Source organism: Fulmarus glacialis, unplaced genomic scaffold, assembly GCF_000690835.1.
Source record: "Fulmarus glacialis isolate BGI_N327 unplaced genomic scaffold, ASM69083v1 scaffold38642, whole genome shotgun sequence".
In the NCBI taxonomy this organism is placed as follows: Eukaryota; Metazoa; Chordata; class Aves; order Procellariiformes; family Procellariidae; genus Fulmarus; species Fulmarus glacialis.
The window spans coordinates 1-19,479 of NW_009200500.1; the positions used below are offsets into that span (position 1 = coordinate 1).

Below are 19,479 nucleotides of genomic sequence, written 5' to 3' on the forward strand. Positions count from 1 at the left end.
TTGCGGGTCTCGTCCCGGCATCGAAAGGAAAAGCCAAAAATTGGCCTTGCCCCGAGCTGAGCTGCTTGCTTCTCCTGAAGCTTGGGAAGGAAGGGGACTACAGAGGGGCCGTCCTCGCATTTCATGTTTCGTCAGCCCGACAGCATTTTGGCTTTGATTCCATCTTGCTGCTACCTGTTCCTGGACAGTGGCGGGGGGGGGGAAAAACACCGTCCCACCATGTCTCGTTACAGCCTCCATAATCTCCTGGACTGGATGTATGGGGGTGTGGACCCCAGCTTTGCTGGCAATGGAGGGCCAGAATGCGCGGCCTTTCTCTCTGGGCAGCAGCGCTTTCTGGAGAGTTTGGTCTTCCTGAGTGTGGGCATTGTGGAGATCCTTCTGTCCCTGTGGAAGCTCAGGCAGCTGCATTTCAGGGAGCTGGAGGGTCATCTGCTGCAGCAGCCCCAGACTAAGCAGGAGAGCTTGGGCAAGAATGTGCTGCTGGTGGTGCTCTGTCTCATCTTTGGGCTGGAGGTGGGGTTCAAGTTTGCCACCAGGACTGTCATTTACCTCCTGAATCCCTGTCATGTGGTCACTATGATGCAGGTAAGGCTCGTGTACAGTCACCAGGAAGTTTGCTTTAGTTTTACACTTGCAAAGCAGTATTTTTCCTGTGGTCGGTTTGTGGACCAAAAGTGCATAGAAAAAGTACAAATGCCAAGAATTGGTATAAACTTTTTAAAACTGACTTAGTTTTCAATCAGCTGAATTGAAATCTATGAAAAAAACAGGTCAAATGAAAAGGTAAAATTGTAGCTATGACTAATGTCCAAATCTCTGGTTGAAAATGCAAAAAATTTAGGCTGTCTCGCCACTTACTTTCACCTAATCCTTGTTTAGAGAATAGAAAATGCTGTTTCCACTGACAGCAGTCGTAAAATTTGCACCAAATTTAGTGAAAACAAGATTATTGATTATTGCTAAAGCGGCTATGTAATTTACATGCAACTTTTTCAAGCAAGTGACTTTTAGGGGTGTGAATGTATTTTGTGAAGGTGTTGAAGAAACAAATTACTCTTTATTTTGTGTAGACAATGTTGGTTTACCTTTCTAATTTTAGAAGCTGAATAGTAAGGAAACAAGTGTTACCCGTGTCTCCTACATGGGGTGAACACACCGATCTGGCTTAATACCTGTGGATAAACTATGTGATTTAATGAGTTGTGGCTTGATTGTCGATGCATGATAATGTGCAATTTGTGTAGCTTCCAAAATAATGGAAACATTCATAAACAGTTACTGAACTGCAATATCGAAAGCTTACAAGCTGTATTTGTCAATAGTCTTGTGCATGAACTTCACTGTCAGTTGCACTGAACTTGGTGGGGAGTGTGGGAGATGTCAAAAATTATTATTATTTTGTTTAATTTTGCTAATAGTGTACCCTCAACACTGGACAACTTACAAAATTTAAGCTCAAGAATTAATAGAAGAATGCCAAAAAGGCTTTCATAAAAGCTGCCATGATAACAACATCTGTCTAAGATCAGTAACAGATGAAAATCAGACCAGTGCCACTCTTAGTCTCCTTTTGCAGAATGCTGAGTGATCTGGGCTGTATCAGATCAAGCCAGTTGTTAGTTTCACTCCTGACGAGCATTTCCTGACAGGAATGGAAACATCTTTTCTTCTTGTACTGGAGGTTTGAGGGAGCGGGTGTTGTTTCAAGAGGGGAGAAACAAGCTCTTACAGCAATATTCAAGACCTTTACAGCAATTAACTTACAGTTCCAGAACTTAATTAGTAGGTTATGTAAATACCTAAGCAGTGATGCAATGTTAGCTCAGTATTTTACACCATAGGACACTTGCCTCCCATGAAGTGGTAACAATTGCTGTGCAATCAATTAGTCAGTATTGGTAATGAAAGGGAAAGTAGAAGGCATGCAAGAGCTGTAGAAATAATTAAAATAAAATAATATAGCCACATTCCATTTCTTGGCAGTAGTCAATGTTTACTGGAAAATTTTCCTACTAATTCTCTGGGAAGAAGGTGAGGATATGTTACCATTATGATTTGAAAGTTTAGTTGTCTTGATATGGTATTATAATACGATGTTACGAGTATTCAGCAAAAGCTAATGCTTATACATAAATGGGGGAGCTAGTATTTTTTACCACATTCATTAATGCTTTCCCCCGGGAGGACAGAGACTTAACCTCTGTAGTCAGACATGGGCAGGTCTTAATCTCTTTTTGACCAATTGTGAAGCTTTTTTTATAATCCTATACTAATTACTCCTTAGAAATGGTGTTCCAGCATTCGTGAAATTGAGAAGATGGGTATGTCAGCAAAATTCAGAAGACATGCCCCTTCATCCTCAAACAGATGTATTAGAAATAGGCCTGGGCTTAATGTAGAGAATGAAAATGGCTGCAAAACCAACAGCTTTCAGCAGAGAAAACAGGTTAGATACAAAGATAGTTGATGACCTCCATCAACAGAAAAGTAATACATAGTAGCTGGAATCTTGCAAGCATTGTTTTTCTGGCCTGAATTTGCTGAGGGCAACAGGTTGGCAAGATGAAATATATGAAAATATAATTTATCCTTCACTTCCGTTCTTACAGTAGTTTGTACATAATCCTGCTGCTGCGCCTAAACATTAGGATGAACAAGGTAGGAAGTGAAGAGATGAAACATGCTACAACAATCAAGATCACTTCAAAGGGAAGCCAACAGTAGCTGTTGGTAAAGGTCTCTTCTTTCACTCAATTTCTGTTTTCCTTTTCTTCAGCTGAGACTGTTTCACCTCAGAGGAACAAAGGCTCTGGGCTCTGAGCCAAAAATATCTGGAACTGGAAGTTATCCTTCAGATTTTCTCTGCATAAAAGCAAAAAGTCCTGCTTTTAAAAGACTTAAGACTGAAATGGAATCACAAAATAAAATGGGAATTACATCTGTGGTGCATTTGGGCAGACAAAACTGTGTAATATAATGGATACTGAGTTCTACAAATGAGTCTGTTTTGATCAGGTGTCTAATTTCTGCCTGTCACACCAACCTGTGTTCAAATCAAATCTTTTTCATAAGTGGGAAGAACTAGTTTAGATGTGTCATTGCAAGGATGAAATGTTTATCAAATGAACATATTTAATTGCCTAAACAGTTCTCATGGTTAATCAGATACAGAGAATTTGTTGCCATCCTGCCACCTAGTTGAGTTATCTAGAAACAGTACTACTCATTTCCAGCCCTAGTCTTGGTTTTGGCTTCTTGCATAGCTTTTCAAGGAAGAAGGGCAATATTGTTTCTTCACCAGTGACATAAGTGCAGCATCATTGAGAGATAAATACTTCAATTTTTTAAAATGTATATATATATTTTAAACCAAAGGTGAATGGAAACTTCTGTGGTTTCTTTGACAGCTATCCGATGGGGATGAGGGTGTTTTTGTGCAGTACAATATTTAGTTGGTGTGTGGTGCAGCGATGGGGGAAGTCTATGAAGGAATTCATACTAAGCTCTTTCTTTACATAAAGAGTGGTCTTACTGAAAATTATTTGAAACAAAAAAAAAAAAAAGAAAACACTCTCTTTTTAGGACTGAGGATATGATTGGACTGCTATAAACCTGGTGTAAAAGAGTATCCTAAAAGGGAAACATTAAGTCCACTAGGGTGTTGCAAACCTATTCTCCTTTGCATAGCAGGAAAAAATTCAGCATATGTTTAGGGGACCAAGTGTTATATTTTCATGACACTAATCCTTTTGAGTATTTCAGGACCCATAATTATGGTATTGAAATTGAAGATGTGAAGGAAATCTTTTAAGTTTCTGATTCAGCAGTGTAAGAGGGAGGATTCACCCAATAGCCAATTGCAGCACTATTGATTTCTTTAAAAGTTTTGTAAAGGAGACTTCTAGCAGCATCCAGAGCATGGTTGTTGAGAAGTGTATACGTAAGTGTTGTCTCCGTGTGTATGAGCATCAAAATTGCTTTAGTGAGGTGAAAGGGAAATTTCATGCCTTGCAATGTCAAAACCAATTATATCAAAACCAATTTGTTTATCTGTTCTGTATTCTTTAAAGTATACATTTTTTAACTTTTCAATCAAAACACTTGTGTTCACGTAGCAGTTCTTCATTTCCGGTTCAATGAAGGAGCAGTTGGAATTTCCATCAAAAACTCTGTGTTCTTCATGATTTGTTCCTGTACCCCAGTTTGTAATTTCTGACACACATATTTTGCAAGCTGTTATTCACAATCAATGTAACTTAATGAAAATGCATAGACACAGGCATCTCTTGATGTCCTGGAAGACATCAAGCTGGAGGTAACGGGCAATGAAGATTAAATGTAGACAAATACAAACCAGGACCCAGAGATAAAATTAGTCTGTATTGCAAAAGAGAAATTTGGAAAACAAAATGTAAGGAAAAACTATTATGTGAAACTATCTAAATGAGAATTTGTGGGTAACAATGGTAGGGTGAAGTGATCTTGAAAGGTCCTGTCAAACCTTAATGATTATGTGATTATTATTTTTTTTCTTTTTTAAATTTGAATTTTAGGTTTGTGAGTTGGATCCTGAAGCTGATAGTTTTAATCTGGTTTCTTGGAGCTTCGCTAAGACTATTCAGTTCTGAACACTGAAGGTTATGACTGACCAGTTTGTAGAAATTAAGTGTGTTAAGTTTCTTGAAACCTTGTTTAGGGAAGTGGCAGAAACATGACTGCAATCTAATTCTAAAATGATAGGTGTAGCTAGTCCTTCTCTTAAACTGTTGTAAATTGCCAGCTTCCTTGATTTTAATATGCCAATGCCTTCTTCCAGAATGGTGACTTAATACCAATCTGTAAAATGACTTTTGGGATTTTTTTTTTGTTTTGTTTTGGGAAGTGTTCTTCCTACAAGATAATTTCTCAGTGGTAAATCCTCAGCTGGTAAGTTGTCATAATTCTCTTCCAATTCTACACCGAATGATTGCACTTAAGACAGTTAAGGACTGTCTGGAATAAAGAAAAGGTTTTTATACAAAATGCCTGTATTGCTGGATGATTCCTTAAAACAGTGATCTTTTTAGGCAAAACAAAGTAAACTAAAGAGAAGTGATAGGTGGAAAAAAGGCAAGGGAAAGAAGTATAGGGGAGTCCAGTGTTCTGATCTGATGTTTGCGTAACTAAAAACAGTGCTAAGTGCATCTGCAGTTCAGTAAATACTAAATCCTGTGTTCATTATTTCCAGTTTTAGCTTCTTTAGAGACCTGGATCCTTTCTGTCCTCTGCAAAAGAGGCTACTGTGTTTTTGGAAACAATGGGCTGTTTTCAGAACTTACATAATAAACATAACTTGTCTGAATTCTGCATCATTTGGGAATAAGTCCCAACATATAACTAATTAATTATCTCCCTCTCTCTCCCCTCCTTCCTCCTCCTTTTTTTTTTAAGCCTTGGAAGAAATCTGATTATGTGGTCAAATGTGATTTTTCAAGTGTGAATCTGGATTTAATTTGCAAACACATAATTTGCACAAACATAAATGCTTTGTAATATTTGGAAGAATCCAGTTAAATTTTGTATGGTTTTCTATATTCTGTCTCTTCAAAGCCTTGAATTAAAATTGAAGGGACATTCATATCCTGTTATTTGGGAGTGAGTATGAAGAACCTTTGATTACAGAAATTCAGTAAATTTTTATAGAAATGACACTGAATACCCAGTGGTATTGGGTTACATGAGCAACAGCCTGCAAGTAAAAATTTAATGAGATACTCAATTTTTAAAGGGTAGCAGTATTCTGAATCAAAGATGTTTTTCAATAGTTTTGTTCACTGCTTAATGTATTGAGATTGTTGGGGAAGATGTAGAGCAGTGACGGTAACATTTCCTGTGAATATATCTACGTTTTTCAAAATGTAAGTCTTTAAATGTAAGCTTCTAAATCTTCCTTTTTGTATGTGTGCATATTTCCCTTATCTACATAATTTTTGTATATACCTCCTATGTTCCAAAACCTGGTACTGCTACCTGCAGAACTTGTAATTTTTAAAGCATCTCAGAAGACAGGACTCAGTTTCAGGAGATATGATAAAACTGAAATTTAGTAGAATTTGATATGCTAAATATTGTAAAAAAATATTTGAGAAAAGCAAGGCTATATATTTGGAGTGTTGTATGATTTATTCGCAAATCAGTACATTTAGGAGGTGCGTGAGACTGCTTAGCAAGGTCAGCAATCCTTTCAGTAGTCTGAAATGCTATCTGGTAGACAAAATTCATCACTTAAGTGGAAGATGTGTGTAATCACAGCTCACAAACATATCAGATTATGAAGTATGCAGCTCGATTTTTAGATCTGCGTAATACACAAATCTTTCTTTTTACAACTGCAAATTAGCTTGTGATACTTCCTCTTAAAGTTGATTGCTAGAGAGGAAATTCATCATAGTGTGTGGTGAAAAAGGGCAGATGAAGAACAATTAAAGCACTGAAAGCACCAGTATTTCTTGGTGGCAAGCCTTATTTCTTGCAAAAGAGTGCACTTTACTGCTAGAAAGATGATAGCAGCTCAAGGGGCATAGGTATGAAGTGACAGGTTATGAGACAGATCATCAGTTCCTTTATACTGGGTCTGGGATGCTGCAGAACTATTAGTTTGGCTTTCAAAAAAACCATGGCTTGCTTGTATAGTTTAATCTGCCCTTGGTTCCAATAACTGTTAATTTTTTCTTAATTGTTACAATTTATTTTTAAGCGATGATTTTGTTGTGTTTAAAAAACACTGTCAACTGATGTTTAGAGGCTTTAGCTGACACCGTAATTATTGTAATAATTATTTATTGAGCTGAGGAAAACCTTTTCTGTGATAATTTTAACACTGTATATAGTTTGTTTCACCATTGTGCTTGTTTTTGGTAAATCCCAGCATATAGTAGAGAAATCGAGAAATGTTAGTATGAGGGAAGGCAAGGATTCTTATTCAGAAATAATAGTGATTTTTAATTTAGTATAAAAAGAATAGTAAATGTGTCTTAAGGCTGTGAATCACCGTTTTCTGTGTTTGAAGAGATTACTGTTCAGCCACTTTAACTTGGACAAAATTTGGCCAGTACATGCTTTTATCTTGAGCTTTAGTCAAGGGGATAGGGATCATGGTAATATGTCATGCTACCAATGAATGTTCTAGTTGAGGAATTGGAGTTTAAAGCTCTAGGTTAAGCCTTTGTTTTGAAGTTGCTAGAATTTGGAAATACCTGTTGTGCTTGAGGACAGAATGTTTGTTTTGACGAGGTCATCGTAGATTTAAAGCAAATACCGATTAAAGTGTTAACATACGTAGTTTGAGCAACACGTTATGGAGACAGGCCTTTTTTTCATTCCTTTTTTCCCTCTTCTGTTTCTTTTTTCCTCTTCTGTTTTGCTTTTTTTTTTTTCCCTTTTTTTGAGAATGGAGCTATTAATAATTGTTTCAGTGTACTATCCAATGTTGTAATGTATCGCTGTTGGCTGTAATATATTTTTAGGATGGATTTTTTAACGTATTTAGCAGTTTCACACACCATTCCGTGTAGATTGTTTGCTAGCAGCTTAAACTGATGTTTCAGAAATAGCTACCTGAGGCCTTTAGGAACTTCAGTGGAGTGGTGGACTAAATCAAATAGCAGCAGTCACCATATTGGACCTTATAAATTCCAGATGACTTTCATCTAATGATTTCCATTCTAAAAACCCCTTCTTTGTTGTCTCCCTTGCATTGCTGTAAATGTTTACACTCCCAGTCACAGGTGATGGGTTTTACTGCAGTGGTTGTACATCAACCACATTCACTGTAGCAATTTTAACTGTGTTGATGTTCACCGAGAACAAGTTCTGTACCATGAATTTGAAACCTGTGAAGAGTGTAATGGGACTCATGTTTCTCGTGACACTTCCTCGGGGCTTCAGATAGATGTAGTAAGGGTTTACATTTATTCAGATTGCCAAATAATTAGTGTCAAGTGAATTTAATTGTTTATATTTTAATACTTTGGTAGTTAGTGAAGTGCCAACAAATTATCAGGAATATGATGTTATATGCCTTAGCTTTTTATGGATTGTGTTACTGTTCCTGTTTCTTTGGCAAAAATTATTTGTAATAATAAAGCTATTAGATATTTATTATCCTGCTGTTTTTAAAGATTACAGATTTCTGTTGTAAAATCCTACAGACTGAGGAATTTTGAACTGTGACAAGAAAAAGGTATGGGTGACTTGAAGCAGAGTAGAGCAGGACTTTTCTACGATGGTTCTGCTTCAGGAAACTGATATGAAATGTCATGCTTGGGGAAAAAGTAACGGAAGTGAACGTATATGAATATGCATATGAGAATCTTATTGTGAACTCATGCAAGCTTCCACACTGTCACTGACATATGTAAATGCAAGTTTATCTAAATTCAGTGCAAATTAAATTTTCTTAAGAAATTGAATTTTTTTTTTTTAATTCAGCCTTTTTTGTTCTTTTACCCCCGGGTAAGTTTTTGCTTGTCAGGTTTTGCTAAAGCATTAAGCTAGGAATGGGGAAGGAAGTAACTCACTACTAATGAAGGGCTGGTGCAGATAGTGATTAGATAAAAAGGAAGAAAAATAACCTCAGTGACACTTTTTCTCTGGAATACTAATTCCTAAGATGTGATAACTAATGCTACTGCACACGTAGAAAGACCTGAGTCTTATGTTAATAATTAATCCTAAAATACGAGAAATCTAGAAGTCTTTCACCTAAGACGGTAAAAGGGAAGAAGGTGAGTACAGGTTTGTCAAGTAAACAAACTAAGCTTGTGGAAGGGGAGACTAATCTAGAATGTCCCAACGGACATATATAATTTACAAGACATTAGATTGTAGAGGATGGAATTGTTCAACTTTCTACACTTCTTTCATCCCCAGGTAGAACTGGGAAACTGGGAGGTTGGAAGGAGGGACAGGCAGCTTCTTGTGTTCCCAGAGTCTGGTTTATATAACGCAGAAACTACTTGTACTGTAGTATTACTTAATGCTCTGCCAGCAATGTTGCTTTGAATCATGAGAATTCTTAACACTAGATTAACAATTCCACAGGACACATTCATTAATCCCTGAACCTGCCTGACAGCTGCAGTAAGGCAGCTGTGATTTTTATGCTAAAATATTAAATAAATCCAAATTGCTGCTATTCAGCAATGAGAATGTAACATCTTTTGATCTCTGTTCTCTTTTCAGATTTGGCAGTCTGAACTTGTCAAACCACAGCTTTTTTTTTCTTTTTTTTTTTTTTTTTTTAAAGTTACCTTTTAGAAGGCAAACAGATGGCTTTTAAGTGATATGGCTGTTCTGTGCTGAATTGATAGTTTATGCAAAAACAATCGACATCTAACATTTACCTAGATGCTGAATCAAAGCTGTGTGATGGAGTTGTTAAACCATTACTTTCTGATAAATGATAGAGTGATTGTTTTGAACTTACTTAAAAAAAATTTTAGAGATGATTAACAAAGTCTTCTACATCTTTTAAATTATCCAGCTGCTTGAATGTTCCTTGCCTTATGTTTTACCATTGTGGGGGAAAATGGATGGTTTTCACATGTACAGTAAAATACATTTTACCTTATCACTGTATCTTAGCCTTTTAAACATACCTTTTAATCTCTTCTGCTCTGGAGGGTACTTTGGTACACCTAAGAAAGGCTGAAAATTTTTATTTCAATGCAGATTGACTAAAGCCTGTCTCCCTCTCTTTTTTTGTTGTTTTGTTTTGTTTTGTTTTTTTCTTTTTTTTAAATTCATTACAGTTTTGGATGAATCCAGTTTCCATTAATTTTTCCCATTGCTTTCAATATTGCAAGTAGAAATTAAAATCTAACCTCTTAAAGTTTTCATTTTGTAGTAGTATACTAAAACAATCAATTTATGACCTGGTTAAATGATCATGACTGGAATGTTTGAAAAGGAAGATATGTTTCCAGTCTGCTGCAATGTTTTACTAAATCATATGGGCGGCTCAGGGACAGACAAGCTGCTGTTTTGAAAGGTAAATGAAATCTGTGCTACACATGTGAGGTGCAGTGGTTTTACTTGCAGCATGCTTAGCTGTCTTCTGCCAGAAACAACTCTACTCAGACCTCTGTAAGCGTTCCCATTGATATTATAAGCAATAGTTCGAGTGATGTTTAATCTGGAATGGTTAGAGTTATGTGACTTGTTCTTTTCTTCCCCTGCTACCTTTTGAATTGTCTTCTTTTGTCTTTTTAGTTTGTTTCTCATCAAACAAGAAGATCTTTGTGTTATGCATGTTTCTGTCTCAGCAGGACTAAGACTGTAGAAGAAAAGCTTTTCATGACAAGTTTTGACTGCACTCTCTGCTTCAGTGTACTAACTGAAAAATAGCATCATTAAAATACTTCTGAAGGGAGCTCTTAAGTGTAATATTTTGTAGAGGTTTGGAATGTTTTGGAATCAAAAAAACCTGGAGATCCAGCCAAGTCATAGGATAAAAAAAAAAAAAAAAAAGAACTGGTGCTCTCTCCCTATTCAGAGTGCTCATGGAGTAAGGCAGTAACATTCAATGAATAGAATGGTATCCAGACTTAGATATTTGAAGAGGTATTTTACTTCAGTTCAGAGACAGTATTGCTGTTATACCCTTCAGTTGCATCCTTTTCGAATAAAAGATTGTGCATGTTTTTTGAGAATAGCTGTTGAGATTTTTGCTAGTCTTGATTTTTGAAATGTTGATTACTAAAACTAGTGGTGGAATGTGGCATGCTTATATGTCAAAGAACTAGGAAATATTAGACAAATGGGAAAATTTGGAGCTGACAGAAATTATTTTATGGCAATGGTCTTAAAGCTTTTGGAACCTGTAACATAACATAAATATATACATCCTTGCCAGTATCTGAGAGTTTTCCTAGATATAACTCTAGCATGTACCACAGCCTCTCATTTTAGGTATTTAATCAACTGGTTTTAGGATCTCTATTTTAGGCAAGTCATGGCTCATAATGACAGGCTGGGTAAAATGCTTGCAGGCATTCTAGTATAGTAGATTTTAGCTACTATAGGTAGTAGCTCACTAGTATATTTGGGACTGTATGTTAAAGTTTGAGTTTCTCAATATGTGAGTATGTTGGGATTGTAATAAGGCAGATTTAGTAAAATCTGCTCACCTCATGTCCTCTTCCCCCCCAAAAAAAAGTAATCCATAACAAAGGTACTGTGGAGGCACTGTTGGATTAAAAACCCACAATTATACAACAACAAAACCCTTTTACTTTCTTACCGTTTTCAATCTAGCAATACAGTTAAATGGAAAATAGGAAACCAGACATGTTTGATGGTTTGTGTTCTTTACTTTTTTCCACCTCTTTACTTGCCCATTGCTGAAGTCTAGATGTGCAAACTGTAAAAAAGGTTGCTTGAATAAAATTCTTTCCATATGAACATAAAAAAATCAAATAATGGAAACCTCTAATATCTCCAAATTAATGTGATAATTGCAGCACACGTAATGCTTGAAATGCAAGAAGTGAAAATACTATCAGGGGTTAACACAGTGCATAGAGATGAGGAAATTGGGTTGTGTTAAAGAGAGGTCAGATTAAAGTTAACATAGTTCTTTTTGGTTTCATGATGTTGCAGTCTTTTGTGGATTTTGGGGTGTTTGTTTCAGTATTGGATTTTTTCCACACTTCTGAAATTTGGGTACCTATTCCTGTCATTTTGGCACTCGGAAAACAGATATAATTAAAAAACCCCTAACTTGCTGCAAAATACCAGCTTATTTTGGTTGATATTTAGCCTTTTTTCCATGCATGCGAGTTTGACTTTTACCTAGAGATACTGTTGCAATGTCAACGAGTAATTTTTTTTTCTAAATTCTGACTTCTAAAAATGAATTTATGAAAAATGATCTGTTTTTTCCCAGCTACCTGGTTCCTTTTTATCAGTAACATTTCCCTTGTTTGGCTATGCTTTTAGTGATTAAAAAGGGAGTGAACTTAACAGGTATTTGTGGAGGGCCAATGTAATACTTTGTGATATCTACCTATTGCTATCTTGTTCATCCTGCCAGGAAACTTAAAGGTAGGGAATGCGTAGTCTGAAAGTATTATTTTTGGATTAGTTGGCAAATGAAGAGTTGCAAGTACAGCTGAAGCCCTACAGAATGCCACTTCTCACACAATACCATGGGAATAGTAAAGACTGCCTTTTATCTCTCTGCTTCTTACATGGACACTGAGTGTTCATGTAGCAGGGAAAGAAACCTGCTATTGACCTCCCTTAACATTGGTGTGGATCCTAATAGACTTTGCTCTATTCACTTCTTAAAGAGAACAGTTTATCTATAAACAAATGAAGAAACATCTTTCTCTAAGTCACATCTTCCTAGATCAAAAGATTAAAAATAAAAATAACACTGTACAGGTTTGTGGTCTTTCACATGATCCTGTTTGTGAGCAAAGTTTTCTGAATAAACTAATGCATCGTTACTTTCTTATTGTCTTCAGAATAGTCCTTTTACATACAAGCTCTTCTACCTGCTACACTGACACAAATGACTAATACAATCAGATTTAAGGAAATAATGATCTCTAAAGTTTACTGAACTCAAAAGGTATTTCTTGGGAACTCCATCAAATACTGAATGACAGGGTTGCACATGTTTCTTTTAGAAAATTTTTAAAAGCATATTACTACCATCCTTTTCCTTCTGCCTTCCAGTCTGTCCCAGACCTGTAGATACCATTTGGAGCTTTTTCGTCTTCTTAGTGCATGGTTAGAAAAAGGGAATATGGAAGAGACTGGTTTGCAGCCCAGTCCTGGGTTAGTTCAGAGCAACCATGAGTTCAGTGAAGGAATAGTTAAGCAGTGCAATCCTGTACACTACACTCTCCAAATTATAACAGCCCTGCTGATCCATCATGTGTTGTGGTGTGACCTTTGTTTTTGGGCTTATGCAGGGGAGTGCTGGCCATGCAGTTCTTCATGCCAGAAATATTTCCCATGGGGATGCACAATGATATTTATGGTCTTGTAGAGCAATTATGAAGTAGATTGACAGAATTTCTGACTTTTGTTTTCATCTTGGTCCTCAAGATTAAAGTGAACTTCAGTTTGCGGGTTGACCAGTGTTACAAGTTTCTTTGCAATTTATTGCCCGAGAACAGTTTTAGAATCTTCTGGTCCTGTGCTGGTGGAAAAGACTCGGGCATCCTGACTCACAATATTGTCCCTGCCTGGAACTTGTTATCTATAAATTTCCTCAAGGCCACTTATGATTTTGTACCCTCACTTTCTCTCACTCTCATTAGCCTATAGTCTTTTACAGATTGAAGAGTCTTAATGTGTTAAATCAATCCATGTATGGAAGATGTTCTATACTTTTTGATCGTTCTTGTTGACCTCTGTAACCCTTTTCTAAACCTGCTTTTTTTGAGAGAGAGAGGTTAAAGGGGAAGGGAATGATCAGAACTGTGCCCAGAATTGAGCCTGTCAGACAATGTATATTTTATAGCTTTTTTTTCCCTCCCAAAATAGTTACTTTTATACATTTTGGATTTCCAGTTAATTCTTTGTCCTTCTTTTCATTTGGAACATGTGAAAATGTAACAGGTAACAGATCTGAAAGAATAAGGAGGGACATTGAAGTTGTTTCTTAGTGTTTCTTCTAAACTGAAAGTTTAGTTATTCTGCCTTGAACAAGGAGAAGCCTACTTCAGTGTGCTTTAAAATATATGCTGCCCTGTTTACACTAGAACCCTGCAATGTGCCAGCAAAGCGGGGGGCTAACATCTGTGCTAGCCCGAGTACGTAAAACCCCGAGAGTTTCAGCAGGGAAAAAAAAGGCTGGGAACTCTTCACAGCCATGCTGCTAATTTAATATGACATCGTTTGGTTTATAAAACATAGCTGTTTCCTCCTGCAAGGCAAAGGATTTTATTTCCAGTATGACAGTGGAATGTGATATGATTATGGGATAAGTATGTGAACACTTGTGTTAGAGCTTGTGAGCTTGTCTACTGTGAAGTAGATATTTTAAGACTGCTAATTACTCTGAGCTGAATGAACTTTTTATAATGTTTGAATCTACTCAGTGATAGAGTTCTTTGAAAATCAGATACATGGGTGTCAACTTTTAAGAAGTTGAGGTTTATTTATCATGGAAAGTATATACATATTTGGAGAGAAAGTGCTTGATATTAAACTGCTAAAGCTGAAACATTTGAAGATCTCTTCCACTATCCTAAAGTTTTAACATAAACATTCTAGTTACGATTTCTCTGCGGTCATAAAAAATGGAAGTCAGGCTTATTTTCTGAAAGATCCCTCATAACAGAGGGACTTGCATGCTTAAAAATATTAAATATTTATTTTTCCCTCATCAGTTCCTGAAACTGTGTTTCTTGCAGTAGAGTTGATGTAAAAATAAGCAGCTGTGAATCTTGTTCTCTTCTTTGCCTATCTCCATGGTAGTGAAGTATTTTAGATTGGTATGTCCATCTCAGTCTTTGTAACAATGCCATCCTTTTTTAATACTAGCTATTTTTTATCCTCAGTGATGAGATTTAAACAGTATACAGAATTGTATTGTAGTTTTTGCTCTACCATGGGGTAGTTGGAGCATTCTGCAGTGCGTCAGAAAAATAAATGACTGGTGTGATTAAGACAAATTTCTGGTTTGATTATTTTGTGGATATAGAGAAAAAGGTCAATCTGTTTTTTTTTAAGATGCAGGAAATAAAAAGAAAAAAAAAATCTATATTGGAAGAGCTTCTTCTGTGAAGGTATGACATATGCTTCATAAGTAACATGTATCTTCTGTCAGATTTCTGAATTAAGGAAATCATAAAATAATCTGAATTTAAAACTCTGAATGAGCTAGTGAGACTCTAAATATCATATCTCCTTTTGCCTATGTACAACACGGAGTGTTTAAAAAGTTTGACTAATGCATGTAAAAAAAAAAAAGTTATTCTAAGGCACCTGTAGAAGATATTTATGGTCTCCAAAGAAGATAGTCCACAATTCAAGGAACTTTAGTTAGTAAACAAAGTTTATTGCAAAAATATGCAATGATGGAATAGTGAAGCATCATAAGTGTTAGACACTTCTCCCAGAAGCCATATGGGTCTAATGTGCAAGGTGATATATAGACCTCTCATAAGATTTTTCTGGCATATACTTTTTTCTTTTTTTTTTCTTAGCCCAAGAAAGCATCCATTAGTGGATTGTCATCATGCATCTGTTACGTTCTCCTCCTCTTTAACCTGCCCTAATGAGTAGAAATTACTTGCTTTTTCAGTACAAGACTTCAGAGAAACTCTGATTGGATTTTAACAGTATTCACTAAGAAAATGTCTTGAGGAACATTCAGTTAAATTTAATTGCTGCCTCTTTCTTGCTGTGCCTTTATTAGAGTTCTGTGTGACTTAGGAAGAACAGTTTGTGTGTGTGTGCATGTTCGAAACTGTTACTGAGACTCAGTGGAATTAAAAATACAAGTAAGTGGATTAGAGAAATAAATGGCTGTATATTAAGAACTTGCACTGGAAATAAAATATTTGGAATTTGTACGTTTATTTGTACGGTAATGACAGCAAGTCCCTTTTATACACAAGGGTTCAGTAGTATGGTCGAGGCTTCCACATTTCTACTGTTGCTGCAGCAAGTACGTGATCCAGTTAATTTGAATATATATCAGAGGGCTCTTCTCAGCCCTGCAACACTTCAAAGAAACATGTTTGGTCAATTGTCTAATCTGACTAGTCCACAAAGCAGACATATTCTCCAAATGTTCTCACTTGAAGTGATTTAATGATAATTTGTTTTGTAGGTTGGCAGTGAAATAATCTATTGTGAATTTATTTTAGCAACAGCAATAAAAAGCGTGATCCATTTTTTTTCCGAAATACTTTTTATTAGACAGCAGTCTCTTCTTTGCAGTAGTGGACAATATAAAAAATAGGATTTTTATCACTGAACACTTATGTAGCAATCTCTTCATATCTAGAGTAAGACTTGCTGATACGAAGTATTTTAAGTTGCTGTGAGAAGTTTTGGACAGCAGTATCAAAAGATGATGGTTATCCTCTAAATTTAAATGCGGTGTTGTTGCAAATCAAAATACTTTATTACATAAAAATTTAAATCAGGTCCTATTTATGGTAGGAGTATGGCCTGTAAAGAAAAACAAACTTGCTGCTCCAATTGTATTCAGTTACTTTTGGTCTTGAGAAACAGCTAGCTAATAATTGATGAAATTTTTACGGTACTTTAAAAATACTGTATTGAGTGTGGCAATGGACATATTTTAAGATGACTATTAAGCTTATGCACAGAGCAGATACTGTGGTAGCCTTATTTTGGGAAGTATTAAGAGGCTTTTATAGACAGCCATCTCTCATGAGATCTTCAAGAGCTGGGTCCTGTACTGCTGAAGTGAAGGGAAGTGTTGTCATTGTAAATGCTTGGTCTTCAGCTCAGCAAGGACCTTATCATGACTGAGGCCTAAGGGAGCTGTATTACCAATCACTTTACTAAGGGAGTAAAGTGATTGGTAATACAATAATCTGCTTTGAGAGACCTTTTATAATGACAATATCAAATAGGCTAGAATTTGACTTGTTTCTTAGGCACTGGCAGAAGCTGAACCCTGCATGCTGCTCATACCACTTAAATCCTTTTATATGTAGGTCATGTGAGACCTTTTAATTTGCTCAAGATTTTTAGTCTTTTCTAGCTCTGCTGTAAAACAGTTGTTCTGGTTAGAAAATGATTTGTGACATACAGAACTGGGAAAGAAAGATATAGAAAATGGAGTCTAAAAGAGATCATATCATTAATATAAATTTGTTTCTAACATTTCAGATTTTTCTTCTTGCCTGTCCTCCATGTCGGATTGCAATGATTCTCTTCAGGTAATGCCTCTTCCTTGCTATATTTCTGTCTACTTGCATAATGTATTTTAGAAGTTAATCACAGCTTAAGTCATAAAATATTAAGATATATATCCAGTTGGAAAGGCGTATTGGTTGGATTGAAAAATGACACCTTGAAAAGGTCAGGGCTTAAATCGTGGGTGTTGAGCCACATACCCTTGGTTCTTTTGTACTGGTGGTTTTGGCCTCACTTAGCAACACAAATTAGCTCAGTTAAGATGAGAATGCAGGCATCTTTCTACAGATTAATGTATGGACTTGTGTAATTTATGTCATGTGCCTTGTACCTTTTTATTATCCTCACTAAAAATTAGAAACGGGGCTTCACTGAAGGCCATACATACAGTATGGATCTAGTTTTAAAATTGTGGATGCAAGTTAAATAGCAAAAGCAAATTCTTCCTGACTTGGGTATTTCTCAAATCTATGCAATCTTTTCTAAAATGTTGTGTATTGTTACTAACTTTAGGAACCATAAGAGTTTCTCACGTGCAGGAAGCTCTAACGGACTACTGCAGTAGAATCATAGAATCACTAAGGTTGGAAAAGACCTCTAAGATCATCGAGTCCAACCGTTAACCCAACACCACCGTGTACACTAAACCATGTCCCTAAGCGCCTCATCTGCACGTCTTTTAAATACTTCCAGGGTTGGTGACTCCACCACTTCCCTGGGCAGCCTGTTCCAAGGCCTCACCACTCTTTCAGTAAAGAAATTTTTCCTGATGTCTAACCTAAACCTCCCTTGGCGCAACTTGAGGCCATTTCCTCTCGTCCTAACTAGACTCCAGTAAGCAGCTAAGGGGTGCAACTAGTCATATTGTGGGGACTTGTTACGGCACTTCCCAGGCAGAATGGTAATCAGGAGTGGCTGTAGTTGCCACCGTGACAGTTAGCTCAGCTCTTTCTTGTCTTCGTCTAGGCAGTGACTGGAAAAATGGTGCTAGGGGCATGCCTTACGAATTATTTTGGAACGGCTACTCTCTGTCTGCAACTTTTTCCTGGTGTTTCTTATTTGGGCAGGGAGGCTGAATACAGAGATACTGTGTTAGGGTCTCCATCTCAGAGTGTGAAAAGTATGTCTGGTGTCCAGGAAATCCTGGATTTACTATGCATTTGCAAAAGACTCGTTGCAGAGCAGAGGCTGTTTTTCAGAATGAGCCTTTCTGTTTTCCAATACCCTGACAGCATATAAATTACATTTGAAAAACTGTTTTGAAATTGTAATACCTTTTCCATCCTCAAGTTACTTTTAAATTCTTAACAGCTTATGACAGGCAGTGGTTGTAGACAGTTTATTCTTTACTTTGTGTCTTATGTAAAGTAAACTGAAATAGTACTGATACTATTTTTGTGTTCTTGTGATGCAGCAGTGGTTCAGGAAAAGATGGCTGAAAGTTATACAAAATACAGTATTATAATACTACTTTCCTACATTATTCTTTGCTTAGGACTTGCTGTTGCATTTTGACAAATGTAATTCTTCTTTTATTTAAGGGACTTCTTCCAAATTCCTGAAGCTTTACTTTGAAGCTGTACGTGTATAGAGTTAGACGGGAGTAAAAACCTTTATCAAATATGCTATTTTAAGCTCTGAAAGACAAATGAACAGCAAAATTCCAACTATTTAGCAGCTTGCATCATGAACAGGATTAACACAAACGGGCAGTCCAGACTTTCTAGGAATCCAAAGCTCATTATAGAAAGCAGTCCTACTTAAGGAAATTATTTAAGTGTGTATTTAAAGAGAGGTTTTTGTCCTGGTTATTGCATTTAACAGTATCTGGTTATTGCATTTAACAGTGGCTTTATTCAAATTCAAGCCAAAAGAATTTTCTTAAATCTCTTGCTACCTTTTATTGAAGAGTTATTACATAAAATATGTGAAAACATTGCATTTTATTTCCATCTGTGAAAATAATATCACATCTTTTTTCTAAGGTTGCAGATGCATATGCTGAATGGGGCCCTCTTGGCATTGCTGTTTCCTGTTGTTAATACACGCCTGGTGAGTGTACTGTACTTTTACTCCTCCTTTTTTATTTATTTCAAGAAGATTTTCTTTGGAAAGATGTTAGACCTTTGCTTTGTTTGGCCTTTTAAAGTTCATTTTACCAGGCTGTAGATTCCTGGTACAGGTTACTACAATGGAGCCAAAATACCAATCTTGGATTTTTTTGTATTTATAAATCAATGTGGAAAGCTAATGCTGCTGTATTCTAAGTGTAAAAAAACCTTCTTTGTCAATTCCATCCTAGCCTTTAAATGGAGGGAAAACTTAATGGCTTTGAAAGAAGCTTTCATAGGTTAGTGTTGTGGCCTGTGGCAAAATTCAGTTTCAGGCTTTTCAGACTATATGTAAATGTAAGATTCCTCAGGCATGGAAAATGCCAAACGTTGTTGGTGGCTGCCACCACCTCTCTCCCAAGATTAGGCACAGCAGGTTTCTTTTTTCCATCCAAGTTTTCAAAACTGCTATAAAATTCCTGCCTCCTGGACAAAAAATTAGCCTGTTGGGTCCCTAGTAAGATTCTTA

At 36.3% G+C, this 19,479-nt stretch overlaps 1 protein-coding gene across 1 annotated transcript; it reads left to right on the top strand.

Annotated features, from left to right (window-relative positions):
- Positions 1-123: 123 nt before the first annotated feature.
- On the top strand, positions 124-18,951 carry LOC104073742 (transmembrane protein 164-like; the record flags this gene model as incomplete). Its single annotated transcript, XM_009573624.1, has 3 exons — positions 124-588; positions 16,873-16,922; positions 18,885-18,951. Coding segments are annotated over exons 1-3 (582 nt in total), but the record flags the coding sequence as incomplete, so codon positions are not given.
- Between the last annotated feature and the right edge of the window lie 528 nt (positions 18,952-19,479).